Genomic DNA, 27,003 nt, shown 5'->3' on the forward strand with positions numbered 1-27,003 from the left:
TAAGAAATCTACACTGCGATTTAGGGGCCCCTAGGAGCTCGGAACCTGGACTGCACCTACCGCACCCCCTAGCTACGCTACTATTTTAACTGTCATTTAAGATATAATTTTGGCGATTTAATTTAGATTAATTTGATTTTTTGAACATGCCTTCAGTCTTCATACAAAAATACTTTTCTGTTTTCTCAATTATCAAAAAAGAACTTTTGTGCATCGCAAGTATTATGAACTTTGCTGATGAGTATCGTTTAACATATGAAGTTTGAATCATGTAACAATTCAAGCAAAAACAATCCGTACAAGCTGATAAACTTGCATGCAAGTTGGCTGGAACCATCAAGTTCTGCATTTTTAACAGATATTTTTTCAAAAACTAGGCGTTTAATGATATGTTTAAGAATGAATCATCATGAAAATTTATCATTCCATTAGTCTATAGACATAAGAGTCAATTTGAACAAATTGACTCACAATACGCTAGTCTGGGCGCGTTAACCAACTACGCCTCAGAACAGGTCGGCCAACCTAAAACCAAAGTACGTCGCGACCCAACATTCTCCTTAAAAACTCTAAATCTCCTTCGGCTCTCTTTGATGCCCAATTTGTAAGACCTTCCTCAGGGACTTATTCTTGACAGATTTTTCTTTCAGTGTTGTTCTATAGAACGACTATTGTCATGTGGTCAGAGTTATCCCTCGAAAAATGACAATGGTTCACCACATTCGAACCGCCAGAAAACCCTTCCAAATTTTTCTCCAAAATTAGTGAAGGTTGTGTCAGGTTTTCTCTCGGTTACCAAACTTGAACCATTAGCATTTGCGAGAAAAAGCTCTGAACACATGACAATAGACATTCAACAGAACAACACTGGGCGAAAATCTGTAATAATTCAGTCCATGAGGAAGGTCTGTTACGTGACCGAAATGTTGGTCGTCATTCAATAGAAGTTTTTGAATTTTGACGTGACTGAAAAGCTACATTCACTTTCTAAAAGGTTGGGAACTACTGCGTTAGATGAACATATCTCCAACGTGGACCATACCCGAGGAGGACCGGGAAAAGATTGAAACATTTGAACGATACCTGCATGAAATTATCTCTCACAGCTTGCTAGAGTACAGTGTGGAGCTCGACCATCTCTATGGCGAACCAAGTATTCAAATGGTGGCGAAATCTGGAAAGTATCAGTTTAGATGGTTTTTGTTTCAGATCTGTCTGGTAAAAAGATATGAAACGTAGCGTGCATGGTAGACAGATCAGGTTGGGACGTTCCGATATTGCGAAGTATCGGTATTTGATTCGATACGATTATCGAATCGAAGTATCGATACCACCGATATATTGAATCAAAATATCGATATATCACAATATCATTTGATATATTTGAAGGGCGCAAAATTCTGGTACTGCTAAGTTACCTAGCGTTTAGTTTCCTACGATTCGCAAACAATTCTTTGAACCCTCAATATGACCGGCATTTTGATTTATATGGACATGAATATCTCTTTTTTTTTTTTTGATAAATCATATAACAATTGGTATGTGAACTGCTTTCAATTTTTTTTTTTAAAGACACTACACGTTAATGCTTCCAGTGGGCTAGTTGCCCTTTGAAGGAAGCATCACACTAGACAACGGACTAGTATGCAACGCCCAGTGGCACAGTCGGAAAACATTCCTCTCGAAAAGTTTTTCGGCCTGAGGCGGGAATCGAACCCACACTCCTTAGCACGATGCGGCTAAATGCCTCGGTGACACTAACCGCACGGCTACGAAGCCCACAAATATTTAAAAATTAATTGTACTACGAGAAAACCCTACAATTGTTATCCACATATTGGTTTACGATATATCGGATGGAAATATCGATACCACCGATATATTGAATAGGAAATATCGATACCAAAATATCGAATATCGAAAGCAAAATATCGATATTCCAATATATCGAAAGTATCGGAACGTCTCTAAGACCAGGTCCACAATGTTTTTTTTCGAGCGTGAGGTAGGTAACTGAGTATAGAAAGAAATGGCCACAAACTGAATTCTTTGGCATGGAATTGTTGATTCTGTATTTTCTGCCTAGATGTTTAATCGTCTATATGAAGGACTGTGTTCAAAAAACTCTTTGATTTCTTACCACGACAGTCATGAAAGGTAAAAATTGCTATGGATTGAGACGTCATTGCATAACAAAAACCAAATAACTCACCTGACATTGTGGAAGCTCGACGTGCTCCTCCGGACGTGGCGCCTTCCAGCCCAGCAGCGGCGGTATGCACACCAGTGCCGACATGATCCACACGGCTGCGATCATGAAAGCCGCCCGGCCCGGAGTCCTCGATTTGAGATACTCGATCGCCTTCGTTATGCTCCAGTACCGATCCAACGAGATCAGGCAGAGATTCATGATCGACGAAGTACACAACAACACATCCATCGCCGAGTGGATGTCGCACCACCAGTTCCCGAAGATCCAGTAGCCCATCAGCTCGTTGGCCAACGAGAAGGGCATGATCACCAGACCCAGGAAGAAGTCCGCCACCGCCAGCGATGCTATGAACCAGTTCTGGATGTTCTTGAGCGCCTTTTCGGTGGCAATCGCTATGATTACCAGCATGTTACCGACTACGATGATTATCATTAGTATTGTCACGATAATTGAAGCGATGATGATGTGCGGCAGTGTGTATCCGCTCGGGTAGCCGTGGAAGAGTGTTCGGTTGTCGCCGGTGGCTATCACTCCGCCCAGGGAGTCGTTTAGGGCGGTCGTTGCCGATCCGTGGATTAAGCCGGCGAGCGAAGAGTTCGCCCCGACTATGGCGAGGAAGTCTTCCTGCGAGATGTTGCCCGTTGCTATCATCGGGTAATCCATTGCGGCGTGTTTGATTTCTTTGCTTGATGGTGGTAGTGGCAAACTCAATTGAAAACTTGAATTCCAGATTCTAGAACGTTCTGTCAAAGCATCGATTGTTCAAATGGCGGTGGTGTAATCGGCTGGTCCCACATTTTGGTTTTGTATTTCTTCAGATTGTAGCTATCTTTCTTGAAATTATTGCACTTGAATCAATCAGATTGTGTGATACAGATTTATTCTAGATCGATTTCTCCTATTCTCAAATCAATTACTTCTTGTGCGATGGAAAGAAATGTTACGTATAGACACAATATGATGCTAAAATATTTTCCATTATATGATAGATTCACGTACACACATTATTTCTGATCGACTGATCTGCTAGTACACTACTATTATACACAAAGCAATGATTTTGATTCTACAAACAAATCAACTGATCATCGCTTGGCGTGCTCACGTATATCTTTTACTTTGCTAGATAGTTATAGGTGATTACTGATGTGATATTCTTCCATTGCCTATCAGCAACATATTTTTCCTTAAAATACCCGTTTTATTCCGAAATTCCGATTTTCCGCATGAAATTTTTGCTCCTGTCGGCTCCCAGGGGAATCGGCTTGTAAAAATTTGCGTGGTCAAACAGCAAAAAACGCACACTCAGGACTTCTGTCGCCTCGACTTTACACCACTAATGAACGAAAATACGTAGACGTAGACTTCGAAACGAAACTTAGACACGAACGTAGACTATATATCGGTTAACTGCTAGGGCTGTCTCAAGATCAGTTTCCTGCTCAAACACGGCTACGTTTCATATGGGGAAGATTAATTGCTCGGTTTGCCACTTGACAGTGGCCCATGGTGGCCGCTTTTTTCTTCCGTCTTCGACGTTTCTTCCGGCGCAAGGCCGATCTAGCGTTTAGCGTAGTGGCCCGGATGATTGTGGCCGGAGTCTGTGGCCCTAGGAGAAGCGCGGCCCTCGCTTGGCGTTTGATGATCTCGGGGGAAATCTTTGGCCGCGGCTGCCGGTACAAAATCGCAACCACAAACAGGTGCAGCAGTCTGGCGCAACTGCCGCAGAGCTATTGGGAGACGTTTGACGGTGGATGATGCTGGAGGCGAAGGGTGGTGACCACCTGTTGTGGAAAGTAGCTCCGTTTTGCTGCTGCCGGTGCCAAAGCCAAAGCGTGCCGAACGAAAACAATCTGGAATGGAAATAGAAACAAAATGGGAGAGCAATTAGTGGCGATGCGATTGTAAACTGCCAACACGGTTGCGATGCTAATTTGGGTTGCGCGAGCTGTAAATTGCGCTTCTGTGAAATGCTGGTCACATGAGAGGTTTAGGGCTGGTGATTTGAATAGGTTGTTTCAATTTGTGATTTAATCCCGTGTTTGTTTTTTCAGGTAATTCCGCTAATTGCTGCACGTATGCATACGTATGGATGTTATTATATGAATGAATAAATTTAATTCAAAGTGGTCAATAGCCAATATTGATTTCGACTATATGATATTTCATGGGTTGTGCTACTCTTTCCCGAATCTTGCTTCACCGAATACCCTATTTCCCCAAAAAATTTCTGGTACTTATACTGCCCATAAAAGCATAACTGTCCCATATGGATTTCCAAGCCAACACCTTTTTTATCGCAACATCCATGTTCGAATGTATACGTTACTGTGTATATGAAAATTAATACACTTTGTTTAAAAATGTTGTGAAAAATATGAAGTTGGTGCAGTCCCATATTGAAAAATAAAGGCATAACGGTCTCTATGTGAACATTCACCCCAAATAACAACTGCAAAACGTGAATTACGTTCAAATTTATGTTTTTCGCTGATGAATGGAAGCAAAACGAGTGGTCTGAGCAGTGTTTCGAAATGAATATGGCTTGCAGAAATGTACTAGAAAATTATGAATATTTGTATGAGAAAACAAACTTCAAACTTTGAGCGCTATTTTCTCAATGCCTACTATTTCCATATGGGACAGTTATGCTTTTATGGGCAGTATATGAATGTCATGACTTTGTACATTTTAAGGCTCTCCCATATCTATGCGACTTTTTACGGCGACAGCAACAAATAATCGTCGTGATTTCGTTGTTGTGACGCTGCAAGCACTCTTCTATGGAACCATCTTGACTGAGACGACGCGAATCGCGTCGCTGTGGCTAAGACGCGCTCATCAAACAGTGCATGCAGCGAAACATCAGCAAAATCGCTACGATTGTTTGTCGCTGTCGCCGTAAAAAATCACTTAGATCTGGGCTCCCCCTTAAAGGTGATGAACGAACCGCTTATCTGATATGCACCCTTCTCTATTTAACCACGATTCTTCTGAGTTTTATCTCTCTCAGCGTTTTTGACAATATATATTTAAGGCGAAGTAGGCCATTGAAATTTGTACTGGGCATCGATGATTGGTGGTTGATTCGTCTCACTATTGCGAACCCCGAGAAAACCTATCAAGAATCGGTCAGCTGGCCGCCCAATAATCTCCGGACGTCCACTTCAGCCACCTAAGGAGCCGCTTAGAGTAAAGTGGGGCAAAAGTTCGAGTGGGGTAAAAGTTTCTTTTTAAAATTTCTAGCTCAATTCAAAACAAATCTTATAAATGTCATTGTGGTTCGAATGCTATTCAAGTAAGAGACTTTTACTCCAAATATCATAAAAATCGATTGAGATTTGGAAAAGTTATGGCTATTTGTTGTTTTTCGACGTGAATATTGTAATTTTTGGTCAAACTTTCGTTGCATGGAACCAATTGAAGATAAAATCTGTTTCAATATTTTATGTAAGGACGTTTCTAGGCCTATCATAAGGTTGCTTTGACGTGTATTAGATTTTGCATAAATGCTTGAAAACAATTTTTGGCCCATAGGGGGGCAAAAGTTCGAATCAGCGGGGCAAAAGTTCGACCCATGTATAAAATCACGGAAAAATTTTCAAATTGCCTAAAATCCTCATATTATCTTCAAATTTAGTCAAATTTGTCTGATCGTTTGAAAACTGTCACCAAAATTTTACATTTCCACTTAGTTTTGCGAAAAACTGCTATTTTTGAGTATATTACAATTAACCCGGTTTTGGGCAATTTTTTGATGAAAATTTAGTGTGTATTTTTCGGCAAACTTAAGTTTACGGCTGGTGTAAACTATGCCTGTCATAAAAGGATCGATATTTAATGTTTTAGCCAGCAAACTTTTGCCCCACACTAGATTCGAACTCTTGCCCCACCGGTGGGGCAAAAGTTCGAATAAGCCAATCAATTTTGAAACTGTTATAACTAAAAATGGGTAAATATTTGGACACAAGTTCGTTCAGCAAAATTATAGCCAATATGTTGAAGGTTCACTGTATGGTATTCGTTTTGTTTAAACTGCTATTGTTTTCCTGGAAACTTTGATTATACCACTAAGGTCGAACTTTTGCCCAACCTTACTCTATTGTAGCTACCAAAAATACAGTCCACTCGGAAGGAAGGTAAGGACCAGCTCCCAAACACAAACTTTGTGATAGGAAACATATATTTAGAAGATTGTGCTTGAACATCAGGCCATCATGCCAGACGTTGTCGAATGCTTTTTCAACATCGACCAGAGTCATGGCAGAGGTTTTGGATAAGGACTTGTTCCGTCTGAGGATGTTGATGACTCGGGACAGTTGGTGCACGGTTGATCTACAGCGTCGCAATCCAAACTGTTCCTCGAGCAGGATGTTGTTTTGCTCAACAGAAGCAAGAAGTCGGCTATAAACTGCCCTTTCGTAAAACTTTGATAACACTGAGAGAAGGCTGATGGGGCGATAGCTTTTGAGAGAGGAAGGATCGTTGCCAGGTTTCCTGATGGGGACGACTTTAGCTGACTTCCAGGGCGATGGGAAGTAGCTAAGCCGCGAGGTGATTATAGAACTGGACACTCAAGTGTTTGAGTACCAAGTTCATTATGCTGTCGAAACCTGAAGCCTTCATATCTTTGGAGCATTTTAAATAGGTCGAGAGTTTGTCAGCTGTGATCTCCAACTCCTCCGAGAAGTCGTTGGGAATCTGATGGAGATTGTTTGCATGCTCATTAAGGCAGCTTTTTGTGGACTGATGATGTTGCGTCCAAGATTATGTGAGCTGACGAAATGTCGACTTATTTCGGCTGCCTTCTCAGCAGGCGTTATCAAGCGATCTACGGGGCCATTGTTATCTAGCGGAACCAACGGTGGAATGGGCCTAGGCTTGGTTTTTCTTTTTCAATTTTTTTTAGCTTCCAGAACGGCTGAGCACAGTCGGGAAGAGCGCAAAACTTTGATTCCTGAGGTCCACCATTCTGGCCTTGATAATTTTTTTCATCCGATTGACATCGGATTTTAAGGGCAGGCAGCTTAGTTCGGTGGTACTGTCTGCGGGTGGTATTACGAAGTTGGATCATATATTTAGTAAGCCTATCGATTGGTATATTGTTGCTCACCTGACTGGTTGCCGGCACGTGCCGTTCCCTGGCCTGGGAGATCGCCTCTTCGATGGCATGCAGCTGCCGATCGATGTCATCAGATGTTTCGGGTCGCACCTCGTAGTCGACGTGGGTGGCGACACACTGCTGGAACTGGCTCCAGTTGACACGATGATAGATGCGCCGAGTCGTGAGATGCCGGTCGACCGAGGACCCAACTTCGGCCACCACCGGATAGTGGTCCGAGCTGAGTTCTTGGTTGACGACCGGTTGAGAGAAGTTTACCACGTTGGTGATAAACAGCATCCAGGCCCAAGATGTTGAAGTCACCTCCCTCCAAGCCTTGATGCAGGATTACTCCGTTTCGCTTTCTTCGGAGGTTCCCCCAAGCTTCGTGCTTCGCGTTGAGGTCGCCAGCGATGATGTACTGCCCGCGCCGCCGAGTAGCTTGGTGATATCCTGCCGTAGGGCCGTGGCCGACCCATCGTTGTGGTTCGCTTGCGTTGGGTAGTATGCAGCGATCGGGCCATCAGAAGCTTGCACTTCTACTCACACGGCCTCGACGAGTTTGAGCGGCAGGCTCGGCAGTAGGCGACAGTTGATGTTGTGGCGCAAAGCGGTGGCGACTCCCCCTATTTCAGGGCCGGTCCGATCTAGCCGCACAAGTCGATATTTGGGAATGGAGACACTCAACTCAGGCTTAAGGAACGTCCTATGATGATGGCAATGTCGATGCTTTTCTACGCAAACATTTCTTTCCATAATAGCTTGCTTTTCTTTTAGCACCATCTTGATTGGACCTTGATTTCTCTATTTTTCGATTATGTCCGGTACTGGGGGATTACCCTCTTTCGGAGGGACTGCAGGTGTGATCGCTGGATGAAATTTTGTGAAATCCCTTAAGGTAACCAAGGTAAAATTTCTGGAGTAGGAATCTCTGGAGTCACAAGAATTTACTATTAGGAATCACTGAAAAGAGGAAAACTAACTATTTTGATTGAAGAAGGGACTATACAGACCTTCTATCAAAAAGAAAAACTTTTCAGAAACTTGCATTTAAATAGTGACCAAGTCGCTAAAAGATACATGCCAACAATCATGTATGAGAATCGTTTCCACATTTTTAACAATTAACATTTTCTTTTCAGTTCCTCATGATAAGCCTTTGACCTACGAACAATGCAGTGGATTGATGCCCAAATTCCACGCCTTCTTGAAACGATGTCCAATCGTAGAATACCTGCCCGAGATGCTGACATGGTGCAATCGATTAGATGTGATAGTTATGTCGTTACATGCAACGACGTTAACCAGGACGTTGATACTCTCATCTGTCCTTGAGTATTCACTAGGAAACATTTTCCTCAGCAGGACAGGTATTACACCACCACATTTGTTACGAGATCTGCTGATGACCGACACCTTGACGACTGAGCTAGGTGAAACTATTATATACCTTCTGAGACTCCTACTAGGCACCCCAAATGGAATCAACTTGAGAAATTTGGTCTGGCATGGTTTCCTCAGTGACGAAGATCTTAGCCCAATCTACAACAATTTCCTGCTGTTGATTATGACGTCGATAGGAAAGGTTCTGCTCGAGCGAAACTCTGCCTTGAAGCATCGAAGTTGTTCCCTTGATGCTCAGATGTTAGTCACTGAAATGGGACTTGAAAATTTCAATCAATTACAGTTGAAAAACTGCCTCATGAATCATCCACAAATATCGAATCTTCAACTCAGAGATTGGACGCAAACTTTGAAGTACTACAAAAAGGACCAATTCTATTTTTGTGTGAGTCACGCCCTAATCCAGCTGGAAATGTACCTTCGGAGATTGTATGGTCAACTCTACCGGAGGGATTGGCGAGCAAAACTGGACGAGTATTACATAATCATGGACACCGTATTTGAAGAGTACAATTCCATCACACAAGATCGCAATCGAATGTATGATTATTTTCCTAATTCTCTGTTGGAACTGGTCTACGACCTATTTTCAGCGATGAACGGTCCAAGAATACGAGACAAGCTAAGTCACGGCGAACTTCAGCTAGATCAGGTCGATAAAACCATGGCCGAAGCAGTTCTGTACACTTGCTGTTTGGTCATAACGAACGATTCAAAGTTTACCTACAGAAGCGTATATCATCCCAATGCGATTGCACAAGCCAAACTCAAGGAATGTAAAGCTGCATTGAACCAAATTAAAACTTTAAGGTTTCCAAAGAACGTAGACGACTCGGAACCGGCTGGAGACGTCCCATTCATACCTGAGGTTTGCATTACGGAAAAGATCAATTTATTTCATCGTCCAGGCGGCGAGGAGATAGTGGTAGGATATTTGCAAAGGATAGCCACAACGCTGGAACTAGCTGCCAAGAATCTTCACCAATCACTGGGTTTGAAAATAGGCGCCATGGAAAGGAGAGAACTGCGATCTCGGGCAAGGAATACGCTCAACAATATGCTGAAGATGCTGCCGACAATCACCGGAGCGTTTGAGCATGTGATGTCCCTGTTGGTGTGGATATTCCACTGTCTTATGGAAGCTGACGAGTTAAACGATTTGGATAAACTTATTAGGTAAATTATCATTTATAATTATTTTGACGTCAGCTCATTTGCACTAATATTCGCTGTAGTCTCATTATAGTGATTCAACAGGTGGAAGGTTTGATAAAGTTATCATAGCTCAACTACTATAGTACTCGCGTAACTATTATACAAGCCATTTGTATTAATAGTTTTGAGAGTATTTTTTTTATTTATTGATGCCTTAGTCAATGTTTTATCGTAATATTGGATCATTAAAGCTGTATATATCTCTTTAAACACATTGCAAGCCAGAGGAGAAAATATGTGTGATTATTATCAAACATTTATAAGGTTCTTATAACATTTGCTGTGTAGTATACACTACCTGCGTCTAATTATTGAATTACAAAATATTAATCAGGCAGTACTTCGTGATGACCTAAGCAATCGAATTTGCTTCATCGCACATTATTTATTTATTTCTTTTTCTTCTTGGCATTAACGTCCCCACTGGGACAGAGCCGGCTACTCAGCGTAGTGTTCTAAGAGCACTTCCACAGTTATTAACTGAGAGCTTTCTTTGCCTAAATTGCCATTTTCGCATTCAATACTCTATGCCCAGGGAAGTCAAGGAAATTTCCATTACAAAAAGATCCTGGACCGACCGGGAATCGAACCCAGACACCTTCAGCATGACTGAACTCTAACCACTCCGCTAAGGAACACCATTTTTGTAGGGTCGTTGTCCGGTACTCTCGCAACATGCCCTGCCCAACGCACCCTTCCGACTTTCGCCACCTTCTGGATACTGGGTTCGTCGTAGAGCCTAGCGAGCTCGTGGTTCATCCTCCGCCGGCACAAACGGTTCCTGCACACCGCCAAAGATGGTCCTAAGCACCATTCTTCGTTCAAACACTTCAAGTGCTTGCAGGTCCTTTCCCTGCATGGCCCAGGTTTCATGTCTACAGAGGACCACCGGACTTATTAGCGTTTTGTACATGGTACATGGTATTTGATGCGGGAGTGAATCTTTCTCGATCGCAGCTTCTTCTGCAGTCCATAGTAGGCGCGATTTCCACTGCTCATGCGTCTCCGTATTTCACGACTAACGTTGTTATTAGCCGTTAATAAAGATTCGAGGTAGACAAACTCATCAACCACCTCAAAAATATCCTTGTCTATCGTAACACTACTTCCTAGGCGTCCCCGGCGTGAAGATTTGGTCCGTCGTCGAGCTACCGTTGATGAAACAAGCTTGATAACTTCCCCTAAACTCATTTGCTATTGGTGATAGATGACAGAAGATAATTTGGGATAGCATTTTGTAGGCGGCATACAGGACAGTGATCGCACGATAGTTTTCACATTCCAGTTTGTCGCCCTTCTTGTAAATGGGGCATATGACCCCTTACTTCCACTCCTCCGGCAGCTGTTCCGTTTCCCAGATTCTGACAATCAGCCGGTGCAGACAGGCGGCCAACATCTTCGGCCCTATTTTAATGAGTTTAGCTCCAATATCATCCTTTCCAGCTGCTTTGTTGTTCTTGAGCTGGTTGATGGCATCCTTAACTTCCCTCAATGTGGGAACAGGTTGGTTTCCTTCAACCGCCTTGTTGACGTAATCACTTCCTCCGCTGTTGTGACCCTCTGTGCCTGTGTTCTCCGTACCATTCAGTTGTTCATCGCAGTGCTGCTTCCACCTTTCAATCACCTCACGTCCGTTTATCAAGATGCTTCCATCCTTCTCCCTTCACATTTCGGCTCGATTGAAATCTATGAGAGCCTAGATAAGGCCTACGTAGAGTGCCCAATATAAGATGTGAAGATAGTCATCAGCGACGCAAATACGCAGAACGAGAAAGAAGACTACTTCCGACACGTCATTGAAATGGAAAGCCTTCATTCCGTTGGGAAGAATCAACGTTTCTGGAGATGTCAACAGCCTGTGGGACCCTATCCACGAAGCTGTGATAACAACGGCGCAGGAAGTTAGTGCCACTGGTCACAGGCAAAGACAAAACGTCTGGATCGATGGAGAGTGACAGACGTGAAGCCAGAAGCCGTATGCATGTGGCTGGTACCCGACACAACAGAGAGCGGTACATGCAGGCTTGATAGAAACTTTTCTGCAAGGCAAAGAGGAGGCGATTTTGCCGTTTTTCTGAGGAGAAAAAACTGAACTCAAAATTTTTAACACAGATCCTCAAGCGGTTCGAGTGATAGTGCAAACAAATGCGAGGATTTTTTCAGGTACTCTCTATTTCTTGTTGCGATGCTCACCTTTACTCACACTTCAAAAGAACTCTGGAGTCTGCCGCCCGAACAAACAGTCCTCGGGGAGTTGTGAGAGCACCCTTTTTTGATGGAATTTTACTCTGTTGTATTTTGCGCTGCATCTTCCTAAGTTTTTGTCTGCTCTAGCATGGTACTTGGTGTTGACCTGAGAGGGAGGCACAGATACCACATACGAAATATGAAACAACACTATTCCAAACTGCAAGATAATTCCAGCTCACCAACAACAATCAGGCTTGAGGAAAATCACTGTTTTTTTTTATGTGCACCTTCGATCTTTCTGCACAAACAAGTCTATTGTGCATTTTATTTTATTTTTTATTGGAAAAGAGTAAAAATATGCGTGTTTCAATACTTTAAATTCAATAAAAATAAAAAGGTGCTATCGTGGCATTGCTTTTGGATGTGTAGGAATTGATTTTCAACCGATTTTTGTCAACTTTGATGAAACGTCAAAATATGTTTTGATGAATTACGCGCTTTTATCATGTTTGTCCACTCTTTAAGATCTGGGCTTATAGTGACGGTTCGTGACAGCAAAATCTACATACATAAATTTTGTATTGGTTTCTCCCTCCCAGGTGTTGACCATTTTCAAGTTGACAACAGCTGAAATCGGACTGATTCTATTCCAATTTCCTATACTAAGGTGTATAATTTCAATTAAAATGAGTGATAGATTGATCCTTAATCGTATCGTGCAACAAAGTCGGTCAGATACAACGCGATTCGTGCAAAACTGGTAAGAAGAGCTTCTGGAAATGTCAACAAACAGAAAGCGCAATAAATCACTCAAAATTCAAAATCAGCTCTTGATAAGTGCAAGAAGGGTTTTTCTTCTTCTTGGCGTTAACGTCCCTACAGGACAGAGCCTGCCTTTCAGCTAAGTGTTTTTATGAGCACTTCCACAGTTATTAACTGAGAGTTTTCTTTGTCAATGTTGCCATTTTCGCATTCGTATATCGTGTGGCAGCTGCGATTATATTCGTTGCCCAGGGAAGTCAAGGACATTTAAATTACAAAAATATCCTGGACGACCAGCAATCGAACCCAGACACCTTCAGCATGACTTTGCTTTGTAACCGCGGACTATAACCACTCGACTAAGGAAGGCCCCAAGACATAAAATTGTGAAAATTAGATTTTTATCTGCACTAGTCCTGAAATGGCGGCGTGCTTAAATCGTGCCCATAGGGGAAGTGGTGGTAAAATGAACACCGTGCCTTTTACCAAGAAAAAAACAAATTTCAATGAATTTCTATCACGCACGGACAATTTAAAGCATAAATCAGAGTGTTTGAGTTGATACGAAGGTCAATTGAAGTGAAAATATCAACGAAAACTAAGATTTTAGAAAACCACGTTTGAAAATTGGAGTTGACGTAACTTTTAGCTCGGAGGTCTTGAGGATTCTCAGTGATGATTGTGATGTGATGTCAATTCTGAAACTTTTAGATTTCTTTTTGATGGGTCACAATCATTAATAAATATTTTTTCGGAAATGAAGCGAATTTTTTTTAAAATAATAGTTTTGCTCACGTTTTTTTGCATAATGTTCATTTTACCACCAACAGCTGTTCATTTTACCCACATAGTGCAGGTAAAATGAACATATCGATTGTTTTTTCCTAGCAATAAAAATATGTGAAAATTTAGTTATTTTGGTCTAAATTCGTGTTGCTGCTTTAGCTAACATCCCTATTTTTGATCTTGTGCGATAGAACTATACATATTCCTCGTTTTTCTATCAGAAACATGATGATATCCTTAAGATTTTACCACCCCTTCCCCTACTTTTTAGGACACCCTTTAGGCTAATCTTTCTTAGCTTTTAACTCATTCGACCTAACGAACCTCTTCCTAACATATTTCGGCCTAATGACCCAACACTATCATTGTTCGGTTTGTTATTTATTTATAAATTTCATTATTCTAACTACAGTTTTGAAAAAGCGAAATGCCCTTTTGAGCGATTTTCTATCTAAAAACTTTGCAGAAGAGCGCAAAACCTTAATTACCTAAGACAATTTTGGCTGTTTTTAGACCCCCCTCCTTCACCCCATGATCAGATTTTTTTGTATGAAAATCGAAAATAATTTGTATGACGCATAAGAAATCGCAAACCCTCCCCCCATATTCGCTTACGTAATTTATGGACAACCCTTTTTATAAAAACGTTATAAAATAAGACGAATATCAATGAGTAGTGGTGGTCAATGAACAAACGTTTACCGTGCTGCATCAATACCCGGACGCTTAAGCAGCGACGAATGTTCAATCTCTAATTGAAGTTAGTTTTCTTGGGATCTAATTAAAACTTTTTTATGTAACATACAGTTTCAACCTTTATTTTGGTTGAAATGATGAGTTTTTTTTATAAAAGATACAATTTTATCGTGAAAATCGCTGAAACATTGGAGCATGTCTTGTCCTTAAATCCGGACACACGATGCAAGTCATGTCTAAAAATCCGGACACCGTTGAATCAATATCCGGACATATACATTAATATGGAACATAAGCAATAAAATACTACAAACTGCATCAGATTACAGCTATATAATCCTATTTTTGAGCAGTGGATGTCTGCAGGTGTCATATAAATTTCCAAAATGTGATAATTGAGTAAAGCTGCATTTTGATTACTTGAAGGGAGTGCTTCAAGGTTCAAACAGTACAAATTGGGAATTTTCACTATTTTCTGCATATCTAAACATTTCTATGATCACTTCTATCTCTTAAACAATCTTTTTCATCAGTTTTCTCCTGGTACATATGTTAGTTTTATTATCTTACCTTTTAAACATAGGGTTATATCGTAATGTCCGGAATTAAAATCACTTGCACTTAATCCCGAACAGTCTTTTTTCACACCGTTCATTCAGTTTTCTCACAATATTTCAAGACCGTGGTACCACAGACCCGATAATCTATAGTTCCATGAACATCCCTGCTGAAAACACTTCTTGAATAATACAATTCAGGCACATTATCTCGAAATAATAACCATCAGTATATTGTCGAGTATTTCACCAAAATATCTTGTACTGCAACGTAAAGACCTTCAACCGGAGTGACTATTTTTGTGTTTACTTTTATTATTTGATTAACGCTAACGCTAACGCTAACGCTTTTATTATTTGATTGACAATGGTTACTAGATTGCAAAGGATTTTAAAGTGAGATGTGATGTTGAAAGTTAAAGATACGAACAAATTTAAACGTTTTAACAGTTATTTTACATTTATTTTTATAACTTTGTTTGGAGTGTCCGGATATTGGTGCCGTCCGGGTTTTGATGCACCACGGTATACAGGTTTCATGAACTCTGAAAAGAGAATTGAAAAAGGCAGTACCATGGTGAATCAAAATCCGGACGGTACCAATATCCGGACACTTTAATATTATTCATCAATTAAAGGGTCAATCGTTAAAAAACGTGTTAAAGTTTAATGATAACTTTCACTTTCAACATTGATGATTATTTAAAAAAAAATCGTAATCTAGCTACCATTGCCTGATAATTGATAACAACAAAAATAAAAAAGTTGCCCCTGACGAAGCTAGTTTCTCTGCAGTGTAAGTTATTTTAGAACGAGCGGCTACGAACGCGCTACAACCATTAGTTGTCTACAATTTGCTTTAAAATGAAATATCCAGAAAAAAAAAGTTTTTTTGTCATATCTTTTTTATTCCAGATTTCTTGTCAAAGCAATCTATGAACGACTATTATGACTTGAGAAAACGCAAATTTTCATGCAAAAAGATTGTTGATTTCTATTTTATTTATTTAAAAAGTTTTCGAAGTTTTTCTGATAAAAATTGTTTGGTTTTTATGCATTTTATTAGAGTTACAAAAATAACTCATCTTTATTTTTTTTGCTATAATATACAATTGCATTCTGTCGTTTGAATGTCGTCAAAAGATATTTTTTATGTTTGCCCCAATCAGAGATATTGACAGTCATAGAAGGCGTTTTTTTGCAAGAGAAACAACAATCATTTCCAAACGGACTGAGATAACGAGTTCCTACGCTCACCAAATTATGCATTTTTCAATGCTCAAAAAGTGTTTCATATACTACTTTCATGATATATTAGAATTGAGAACGCTGGAGCCAGAAAACCAGTATTCGTTGGGCCACCCATTGGAAAAAAGCTGTAAATCGGTCAATAACTCTTACAAAAAATATTTTTGGCAACGTTGCTATGTTTAACATTTGTGAATGAATATTTAAGAAGAAAATCTGAGTAAAAACTGGGAAACGCTGTAGTTGAAGTGTTGTGAGTGATTAGAGGGTCGTTTTATGCTAAGAAAGCTGTGTGAGTAATTTATTGCGAAGTACAATCAACAAGTGCCAAATCGCATATGTTTGGATTGAGTTGAGAAAATTGAACCACCGATTTGCAAATGTTTCTTTCTTTAAAGTATCATAAAGCAATTGCATCAAAGATTCATAAGTGGGACACACGATTTAATATAAAAATACTTTTTATAGATTTTATTCCAATCATTCGTTTTATAATATCGCTGTCCGGATATTGATTTTTGCCAAAGTATCACGAATGGCCGTAGGTTCAGAGTGACCTAATGTTTGACAATTTGCAAAAAAAAAATCTTTCCAGGCAAAACATAATTATTGCAATGGAAAATACTGTCTTGATAAGATTCGTCACAGTCACATATATTAGAATGTACAATATTAATGCGATGCGATTTCCTTTCCATATGTCGATATGACCATTATCGTTGGCTACTAGACCATTTTTTGGGGTTCAAAACAAATTAAGAACGTGGAATGACGTCTGATTGTTCATTATTTTGATGGTAACAGAGTGGTTTTCAATCTAGTATTCATTCAAAATTTGTTCTTTGTCTCGATCTCTCCCTATCTCGATGGTCCCTTCGATATCGAGATGCGGAGAGACCTGACTGTTTTAATACAAGAGATAAAAGAAGGGAAAATTTGTGATTAAATTTATAGCATGATTAATTTTAATGAATGCGAGTGAAAAATATAAAGAAAATTTTACCTATGGATTTTACGCACCATTAAGTTTACATTAGAAACGCATACATGAATGGTCAATTATTTATAACAGTATGGTCAACATTTTTGTCCGCTAATCAACATACTGCACTGCACCATATACTATTCAGGGTAATGACCCATGCGAGGTAGTGACATTCGAGGTAATGGGATAGAGCCGTATGCTGAGTGAGCTTGGTATGGCTACAGTTCATGTGAAGCAGCTTGTGTTATTGTTCAACAGAAGAAGTAACGCAATTAGTTCATATAGATCAGAGGTTTTCAGCCTTTTTGTCTTGCGGAGCACTTTTAAAAATAAAACTGTTGCGCGGAGCACTTGTTCTCCATCCACACTCCATTTAAAATTTGGATTTTTTACACTCTAAATCGATTCTATAATTCCTATGAAAATCGTAAAGTAAGATTTTTGTTGATCAATTTTACATTAATTTTCATTTTAATTCAAAAATTTCGAACTTTATCGAAAAAGTTTTGTTATATTTTATTGAGCAAACTTTTTATTCTATGGTTGACCTGTGAAAACAAGGCATATACATGGAATGGTTTTTTTTTATTTTATTTCATAATTCATGACTTAGTTCGAACACTTAAGCGAGTTTCTGCAGTAATTTTTTTTAGCTTTATGTTTGAAAGGGTTAACCACAAGTTCAGCATTCTCGGTAATATTCATAATTATATTGAAACTCGTGAAATATTCCTGTTTCACGGTGTCCAAATTTAGATTAATATCGAAATGGCGTGACCTCAGATTTTTTTTGTACGAAAATTAGGATATTAACTAAACTTTCACACCCTGAAAGTTTTAAAATATTCTATCGAGATAGACTAGATTTCCACAACTTTTAAGGTTGTTTTTCATATTGAATTCAAGGAAATTCAATTTTGCAGCGTAAACTGTCCCATACATAATAGATGGAAAATCAGTCCTAATGCGGAACGTTTTCGTAAAAATATCCGATGACATGTTGACAATCGCTGTGTGTTGAAGACTCGTGGAAACTTTGTTTGGTCATCCACCATAACGCCGAAAACATTATATGGTGAAGATGAATTAAAACCACCTCTTAATTTTCAACAGCACAAATCTAGAGTACAAAACAGTGAGTTTATATGAAAATTCTATCTATTTGTCGTCACCAACATGTTACTTATTGATCATAGATCCAACGCAATCGGTTGTTCTGTTCTTCAAATTTTAGCTCTTGAAATTTCTAGATATGGCTTGGTTTGGTATAATTAAAAACGTATTCAATGCATTGGTACAAATTTCCACAACTGTCGCGGAGCACCTGCCAAGGCTTCGTGGAGCATCAAGTGCTCCGCGGAGCACGATGTGAAAACCACTGATGTAGATGTTCTTTTGCCTTATCAGTTGGATTTGGTGGCGGATATCCAGATTCTGATACGCAAGACCGTGGTACAGGTAGTTATCATGTCCACACTTTTAATAAGGATTCTCCGGCTTACTTGAACTGACACTGTTTGGTGTCAGGGTTAAACAGGCACGTTGTGCATGGCAATATTTCTGATTTCGTCTATGCATGGCTTGACGTTTTGGCGAAGAGGCGAATTGCGTGTGGTTGAGCTGACTGCTCGTCAAACTAAAGAGTAGGTATTTGGGAAGGAAGGTAGGAACTTTATCAACTCGACGTACGATGGCATGAAAGCGACGGTACTGGATGTAGAGGTGATTTCTCCCATTACATAAGCTATGTTGTTCGTATTGAGCTTCCAAAAGTTCTTCTATTCTCGGTGCATACAATGATCAAGCCCAACAATCAATAGGTAGAAATCTATTTGTCAGTTGGTGCTCCAAAAATTTTCAGCACAGAGATTTGCTTCAAAGCGATCGAGCGCCAGGAGATTTTCGGGTGATTCTTAGGGTATTGCTGGAGTATCAGGAAGCGTCATGAAGAGTTGCAGCTTATTTTCGAAGCACATCTAGCATGTTCGTCATGCGCTCTTTTAGCTCGGCTCACCGACCTTCAACGGTTCGAGTACCCATGCCGTTTTACCTTGAACAACTCCAACTTCTCGACGTCGACTACGTCGACAAAGCAGGTTGGGAAAGTTTGATAGATGAGGCCAAGGTATATTGAAGAAAGGTACAGCAATCTAAGCAGTCAGTGGATGCGGGGAGTGCTGAACAGCGAGGGGAGGAAAATAACAGCTGGCGAGTCGGTGAGCTGGCCAGTTTGTTGATGCATTTTTCCCCTCCAATGGTTGCTATCGTATCCATGGGGCCGTAATGTTTATTATTACGGATTGAAAAATGAAAAGGAAAATTTTCTGCTGATACAAACGACACTTTCAGGGCACAGGTACAAATTAAATGTACATATTTTTAGATTGGGTCTTTATTATCAGTTGTTCTGTTTCAGGATGCTGTTGTTCCACAATGGGAGAAAATATTCGAAATAAAACGAAATTCTAAAGTGATGGTGATACAGACGATTGCGTAGCGCAACTCAAGACCGTGGTGCCTTCTTTTTGGTCTAGAGGACAGTTTCAATTATGGAGTTCATTATGTACTACACAAAACTAAGTGAATTCATCAATTTCAGATACTTTTGCATAACGCTGTGATATCATGTAGGATTGTGGTACGTCCGTGAAATTCCAGTAATAGTCATGAATTGTGTTTATTGTGTTTGTCTGTGTTTATAGTTAACGAATAAAAAAATATAATCGGAAAGAAATTTGAAGTTATCAGAATTGTGTGCAAGAGATTTCCATCACTACATTTTCTTCAAAAGCAAGAGGTTGATAAAAGATCCTTACTTCCTTTACGTCCTTTTTAGCTGTATGAATGACAAAGGGACAGCTGAAAGAATGTCGAATGTGACTTTCTAGCTACTTTTTCCAGCGTAATTATCATGTCACCGTAATCTATTATTTCTTTGTTTTATTTAACGGGTCAACTGGTTCAATATCATTTAGGTTCTTTATTTGAATAAAACCAACAGAAAGCATCAAGTTTTCTTCTTGGTTGTTAAATGACGTTTACGAAACAAAATAAAAAGTGAGGGGAAATAGTTGCTAGGATCTCAAGGCTTGCTGATCTGATGGAGTAACACAAACTTGCCAGCTGTCAAATGTTTTGCCAATATGGCGGATTGCTTTAAATAACACATTGAATTACCTCCCTTATAGATACCTTGGATGAGGCACTGTGTGAATTTCTCTACCTGCTTCAGGTACATGTACACAAGCCATAAAATCAGAAAGGATCGAAGTGTGCCGTGCTTCAAATCGGACGCGAAACTGTTTTAACGGTCGTCAAAGTGAAAAATAAAATTTCTACCCGTTTTTATTATCTAGAAATGGGCTTCGTAGCCGTGCCGTTAGTGTCACCAGGCATTTAGCCGCATCGTGCTAGGGAGTGTGGGTTCGATTCCCGCCTCAGGCCGGTAAACTTTTCGTGAGGAATGTTTTCCGACTGTGCCACTGGGCGTTGCATGCTAGTCCGTTGTCTAGTGTGGTGCTTCCTTCAAAGGGCATAAATGCCCACTGGAAGCATTAACGTGTCAGTGTCTTTTTTGAATATAAGAATACAATTTTATATTCACAAATGTAACAGTGAAAAGTAAAAAATGAAAAAGTGATTTCGTTAATTTTTGTCCTCGGTATTGTGACTTTACTGTCCCAAGCTCAACGAACCTCCCGGAAGTTACAGGCAACACATTGGAGTGAATCAATCCGGTGAGTTTGTTCCAGTATGATAGTTTTCCTTTTGTAAGTCTTCCGGACCGTATTTTTTCCACGTCGTGGAAGTTCAGGTCGTTTCTTGGACGGAAAATGCGTGTTTTTTTTTTTTTTCGGAGTTTGACATTTATGATCAGATTGCGCGTTCTGTCAGGGCGGGTGTTACACAGCTAACAATCGGTTGTGGGTGCTTTTTAATCGTTCGATGACCCTGGAACGTAGAATTATGAGCAGAAAACAGACTGTGTTATCCTCGGATGTTAAGTTCGATCGCGCGTTCTTTCTTTTTTCGTATATCCAAAAATACCGTACCGCCGAATTTTTATTTATTTTGTTTGTTTGTTCTTTTTACGAGCGATTTTAGGTGTTAGTGTTTTACAATCCGATGACCCTGGAGGGATCGGTTTTGCTTTTTACTGGCTATTGAGCAAAAAATATTACTGTACAATCGACCAGAATTACGCGAAATACTATTTATACAATAAATAAACTTTTGTTCTCTCTTTTAATTGCCGGCATCCAAAAGATTAAACTGAAAACATTTAAACAACAAATGCTCGCCGTCTGTCGCCAGCTTTCTAGGCGAATCCTGACCATATACCTCCCCCAACCTCTACGGAGTTGGAGGCACTTATGAGGGTGTCGCTGAGTCGGTGGCCTCTTATAAAGTAAGTGCTACATCTACATTCCCTTTCCCTATCCCAAGTTACGGTAAAGATCGGCGTGGCCAGGAATAGCGATATTAATGCTTTTAGTATTCTTGTTTATGATTAGAACAAGGTATACCCCCTTGCCTTGTTCCTGAAAGCAGCCAGGATGAGATTATTAAGAGGAAAATAACCATCATCGTTTTACAAATTTTCAAAACCAGTTTTTTTGCTCAAAATTGAAGCAATGGTCATGAAAATCTATCATTACATTGCACTTGCTATCTGTAATGCAATGATAGATTTCAATGAGAATCGCTTTAATTTTGAGCGAAAAAACGGGTTTTTGATTTTCGATTATTGCTAATGATCGAATGATGGATTCTTGAGCCTTAAACAGAAACATGAATGTTGCTAGTATCCAATCTACGAAGTATACCGTAACTACGCTAACGCTAACGCTAATGTACACAAGCCATAATATCAACTGTTCAATATATGTCACACACCTTTCAAATCAGTGTAGGTATTCTCTTCAGATAAAAGGCCTTACGATGGAGCTTAAGAACCGTTCAAACTTCTCCGCCCACGCCTGTATCCTCTCTTCATGTAACTTCTCCTTGTCAAAGCTTTTGACTAAGTAGAAGCGAAGCTCTGACCATGAAATCGAGATATTGATTTAACTAACAAAGAGATAAAAGATCTGCAGATAATATCTGTATTTTATCCCTGGAACTTCTGAGCCATAGCAAAATTTGATGCTTCTGATATCTGATGGATAACTTGCTAATATTTGTTAGATCTCACAAAAGCTAAATATGCTATTCCAGGAGTAAATTTTAGATATTATTTTCAGATATTTCATCTCTTAAAGGTATCTGTCAAGTTAATATCATTTTTAGATGTCCATGTCAAAGTTTGCTATGATTAAACTCTTTTCGTCTACTCGGGTGGTCTTGCTTGCAATGCTGTGTGCTTCCAATCGCCTCTTTAAGACACTGTTGGACTTGAACTCCTTGAGTGATTGCTAATTGATACCAAATTATTGATTAACGATAAACTACTCGTACGTATTTGGTTCGCATAAAGATTATAATTGTAACAAGACAGACTTGAAACGCAACCGGTTTATCTTAGAATTCCGCTAGCTCTTCACTCAGCACCGATGAACACGGCGACCCACGTGCGAAAGCTTCTTTAGTCTTACTAACGCTTTTCCGCTCCAATCAAACACAAAAAAAAAAATATCATCCGCCCGCATAGGAATAAATAGGCCTAAAAGCAGCCAATCAGGCAATCGAAACGCCAGTCATAGGAAAGTCGGCAAATCAAACGCGCACTCACGCACAAAGGCATCGACAGCTGCCAACCCAGTCGGAATCCACGATGAGGAAAATGAAATTGAAAAGCCCACAAAAAACCATCATCGCTAGTCGGTTGATTGGAAAACACAAAAGTCGTTTCCTGGAAAATAAATACCTACATAGCTAATGTGATTTATGAGATTGGAAGCCCTCCAAATGCAGGATACTCCGAAATACAGTTTTCCCGAGGGCGAGTGCCAGTTTGTCTTGGCAGATAACATCAAATTCTATTTGCAAATTCGAGCCTCCCTGTCCATGTAGACCGTGGTCTCAGTCTCATAAATGCACTCTTCCTATCTCGTTCCTCGATCTGCTGCCAAGTTTCAACTAGGGCGGAAAAAAACCGCTTGGAGTTTTTGTTTTTTCAAACAAAAGTGTTTGTGTCTTCAGCCTCGATTTAAATTTTCACAACCGGAGATGCGAGTGGCTGCGCTGCATACCATCCATAATATTTCCTAGCCTAGCGCTGCTTTCCAAGGATCGGAAAGCAAATTCTACGAAATGGACCCCGAGCAATGAAATTCTAAGCCGGCGTCTCCTCGCATTCCAGTCGGTACAGTGTGCTCACTAATTATGCGGTTTTTGTAGGCTGAAACTTCACTTAAACGATTGGAAAGAAATTAATGCATGATTTGCGGAGATTCTTCTCACGCTAAGGACGACTGTCCTGTGAAGGAAGATATCAAAATGTTGTATGCGCAAATTGTGGAAGCAGCCATTAGTCTAGATTTTGGGAATGTCCTTCGCGCAAACGAATCGTTGAGGCTCGTACCATGCAGATGAACGGCAACGTTTTTTTTTTTGCAGCCAGGAATTCCCAAGCAGAATCTCCAAAAAATTCGTTTCGTTTGGTAAAAAGTAAATTTCCTTCAAACTATGAAACTTATAAAGGAGCTTTTTATTGAGCAGCAATTTTTTCCTCCTCGAGATTTATTAAGTTTCGTTCTTTTTCATCATTGTCTTACCGTATTTATTCGAAGACAAACTTTAGCCACGGCTTGAATGGAAAATGAAACCATTGATAGCGAAATTGGATTCTAACTGTGATCTAAGCGCGGGCCAGCATCAGCATCGCATCATTGCTTCTTCCGACTGACAAGGGGGATGGGAGGGAATGTTTATTTCCATCGTTTGCGGTTTTGTAAATATTTTCATTGGAGTGGGGCGATCGCGGGGCCCGCCGATTCGGAGATGCGTTTTAGGGCAGTCTAAATTCGGATCCGAGGGTTGGAATTGGTCCTATTTTACTGCCATCCGAATCGGGTCAACAACAAGGCGATGATGATGGCAATGGGAGAGAGCTCTGTTTTTTTTTGTGGTTATGTCATTGATTGCGATCTGAAATTATGTGAAATTGACAAACTGGGAAGGTTTTTCAATGGATGGATAGAAGCAACTAGAAATTCAAAATAATAAAATTGATTATTTGTTTCTCATGAATTCAGTTTTATAGCTTTTAAAATTTGAATCAAATTTCCATTTAGCTTTATTTTTTAGGTACAGAACGTTACTGCTTGTATCATAATTGAGGGGCCCAAATGCAAAGGGGTGTAAGGGCAACTTCACCGGTGGTCCAAATCATGGGTTGATTTCTAATTTTTCGACCATGTTAAAAATTGGAGCTTGCACCGGTGTTGCCAATAATGTTTCAATTTTATTTTATACCAGTTTTCTGATCTTTTTTTTTTGGAACAGGCTTGCTACGTGGTCGAATTTGGACCGAATTTTTGCTCGGATTTGGTCCAAGATTTGAGCTGTTCCAAAACATCTGCTCCAGAAATTATTCCTGGGATTACTTTCAGGAATTCTTCTGAGGATTTTTCCAGAAATTCCTCAGGGGCTTTTCTCTCTCTAAAAATTCGCTCTGGGGATATTGCCCTGCAATTCTTCTGGGAATTTAACCAGGAATTTCTCCGTGTATTTCATTAAGAAATTCTTCCGGCCATTTTCTCCAGAAATTCCTTTTTGGATTTTTCCAGAGTATTTATCCGAAGATTTCCTCCAGGAATTCCTCCGGCAATTCTTTTGGAACTCCACCGGGATTTTTTCGGATTCCCTCGACAGGCCCTCCGGGAATTTCTTCCAGGAATCACTACGGAGATTTAATTATGAAATTCTTTCAGGAATTACTTTGGCGTTTTTAAGGAGAATTTTTTGGAGATTTTCAATAGCATTCCCTCCGAGGGTTTTGTCCGGGAATTCCTTCACGGATTCATCCAGAAATTCTTCCGGGTATCTCCTCTAGGAATTGCTCCCGGGGATTCCTCAGGAGCTCAGCAGCTCAACCAGGGACGTTCACCATAAATTATTCCGGAGATATGCTCCATCAATTCTTTCGGGGATTAGCTCCAGGAATTGTTCCGAAGATTGCACTAAGAATTCCGGGGGATTTCTACCAGGAATACTCCAAGGGAATTTGCAATAGAAATTTCTCCGGGGATTTTGTCTAGAATTTTTTTCCAGGGATTTCTTCCAAGATTTTTTTTCCGCAATTTACTCCAAGAATTCCACCAGGGTTTCATTTAGAAATTCCTGCGGTGATTTTTCTTCATTTTTTTTTCAATTTTCAATGCAGACAATTTTTACGAAGTTTTCCTTCAGGGATTTCTCTGACAATATGCACAACGAATTTATCCGAAGATTTCCTCCAGGAACTTTTTCGAGGATTTCCTCCAGGTACTCCTCCGGATATTTCAAGGATTCCTCCGGAGACATCCCCAAGAACTTCTTCGGGGGTTTTCGTTGGAAATTCATCAGGAGATTATCAATAGCAATTGTTCCGAAAATTTCTTCTCTGACCATCTGTTCCAGAAATTATTCCTGGGATTACCTCCAGGAATTCCTCCAAGGATTTTCATAGGGGCTTTCCAAAAGAAATTCCTCCGGGAATTTCATCCAGAAATTGCTCTGAGGATATCAATCTGTAATTCTTCTGGGAATTTGTCCAGAAATTTCTCCGGATATTTCAATAAGAAATTCTTCCGGCCATTTTCTCCAGAAATTCCTTTGTGGATTTTTCCAGAGTATTTATCCGAAGATTTACTCTAGTGATTCCTCTAGGGATTAACTCCATGATTTTTTGCGGGATTTTCTCCGAAGATTTCCTCCGTGGTTATCCTCCAAGAACTCCTCCCAAGGTATTTTCTCCAGGAATTCCTCAGGGAATTTCCTCCTAAAATTTCTCTGGGGAATTCCTCCAAAATTTTTTTCATAGTTTCTTCAGGAAATTCTTCAAGGTTTCTACAAAAAAAAATCTTTCAGCAATTGATTTGAAGTCCCTCCAGGAATTGCTTTCGAGAGTTTTCAAAAATTTCTTTAGCGTTCCTCATGGACTTTCTTCGTAGTTCATCCGGGAATTCCTTCAGATTTCCTTCGGCAATTCTTTTAGAACTGTACCAGGATTTTTTCGTATTTCCTCTACAGTTCCTCCTGGATTTTTTTTTTTTTTTTTTGAGGAATTCTATAGAGCTTCTTCTAGTAATTCTTTGGAATCCACTGGTGTTCAACTAGGAATTTTGCAGGAGTTACCACTAAAAATTCTATACATTTTCTCCGGGTAATCCTCCAAAGTTCCTTAGGAAATTTCTCGAGAGTTTCTCCGGAAATTCCTCTAGAAGTCCTCCGGTCATGCCTCTAAAGCTCCTCGTAGAATTCCTCCTGTTTTTGTTTTAAGTTGTTCCAGAAATTTCTCTGGATTTCATCCGGTAATTCCGGGAAAGTTTCTCTGGAGCTCCACCGGGATTTTCTCAGCAGTACTTCCGAAAAAGTCTCTGAAGCAACATCAAGAATTTCTTCGGAGCTCCAGTGGGAATTCCTTCGAAGTTCCGCCGCAAAACCCTTCGCAATACTTCCGGAAATTACTTTGCGGTTCATCCGGCTCCTTCGGAGTTCCATCGGGAATCCCGAACGAGTTCCAGCGGAAATTTCTTACGAGCTGGCTAGAGTTAATTAAGATCAAATCAATCGTAAAAGGGTTTCTAGAAGAGGAAAATAAGAACGGCTATCAGGGTATTGAATTGAGAAATATCCTGAAGAGCACTAAACAAATAAAATTCTGCCGTTGTAATTACTTTGCGAATTATTCCACGACCGATGT

The 27,003-nt window shown here is 40.0% G+C and overlaps 1 protein-coding gene across 1 annotated transcript in view; it reads right to left on the reverse strand.

The window, feature by feature from the left end:
* Positions 1-1,795: 1,795 nt before the first annotated feature.
* LOC23687848 (alpha-2 adrenergic receptor) overlaps positions 1,796-27,003 on the reverse strand; it is an 84,162-nt gene continuing 58,954 nt past the window's right edge. Inside the window, exons 2-3 of the mRNA XM_021838553.1 lie at positions 2,213-4,065; positions 1,796-1,804 (exon numbers count right to left, since the gene is read on the reverse strand). Coding sequence (XP_021694245.1) covers positions 1,796-1,804; positions 2,213-2,875 — 672 coding nt within the window. The 5' untranslated portion in view covers positions 2,876-4,065. The remainder of the gene's footprint in view (positions 1,805-2,212; positions 4,066-27,003) is intronic.

Source organism: Aedes aegypti, chromosome 1, assembly GCF_002204515.2.
Source record: "Aedes aegypti strain LVP_AGWG chromosome 1, AaegL5.0 Primary Assembly, whole genome shotgun sequence".
In the NCBI taxonomy this organism is placed as follows: domain Eukaryota; kingdom Metazoa; phylum Arthropoda; class Insecta; order Diptera; family Culicidae; genus Aedes; species Aedes aegypti.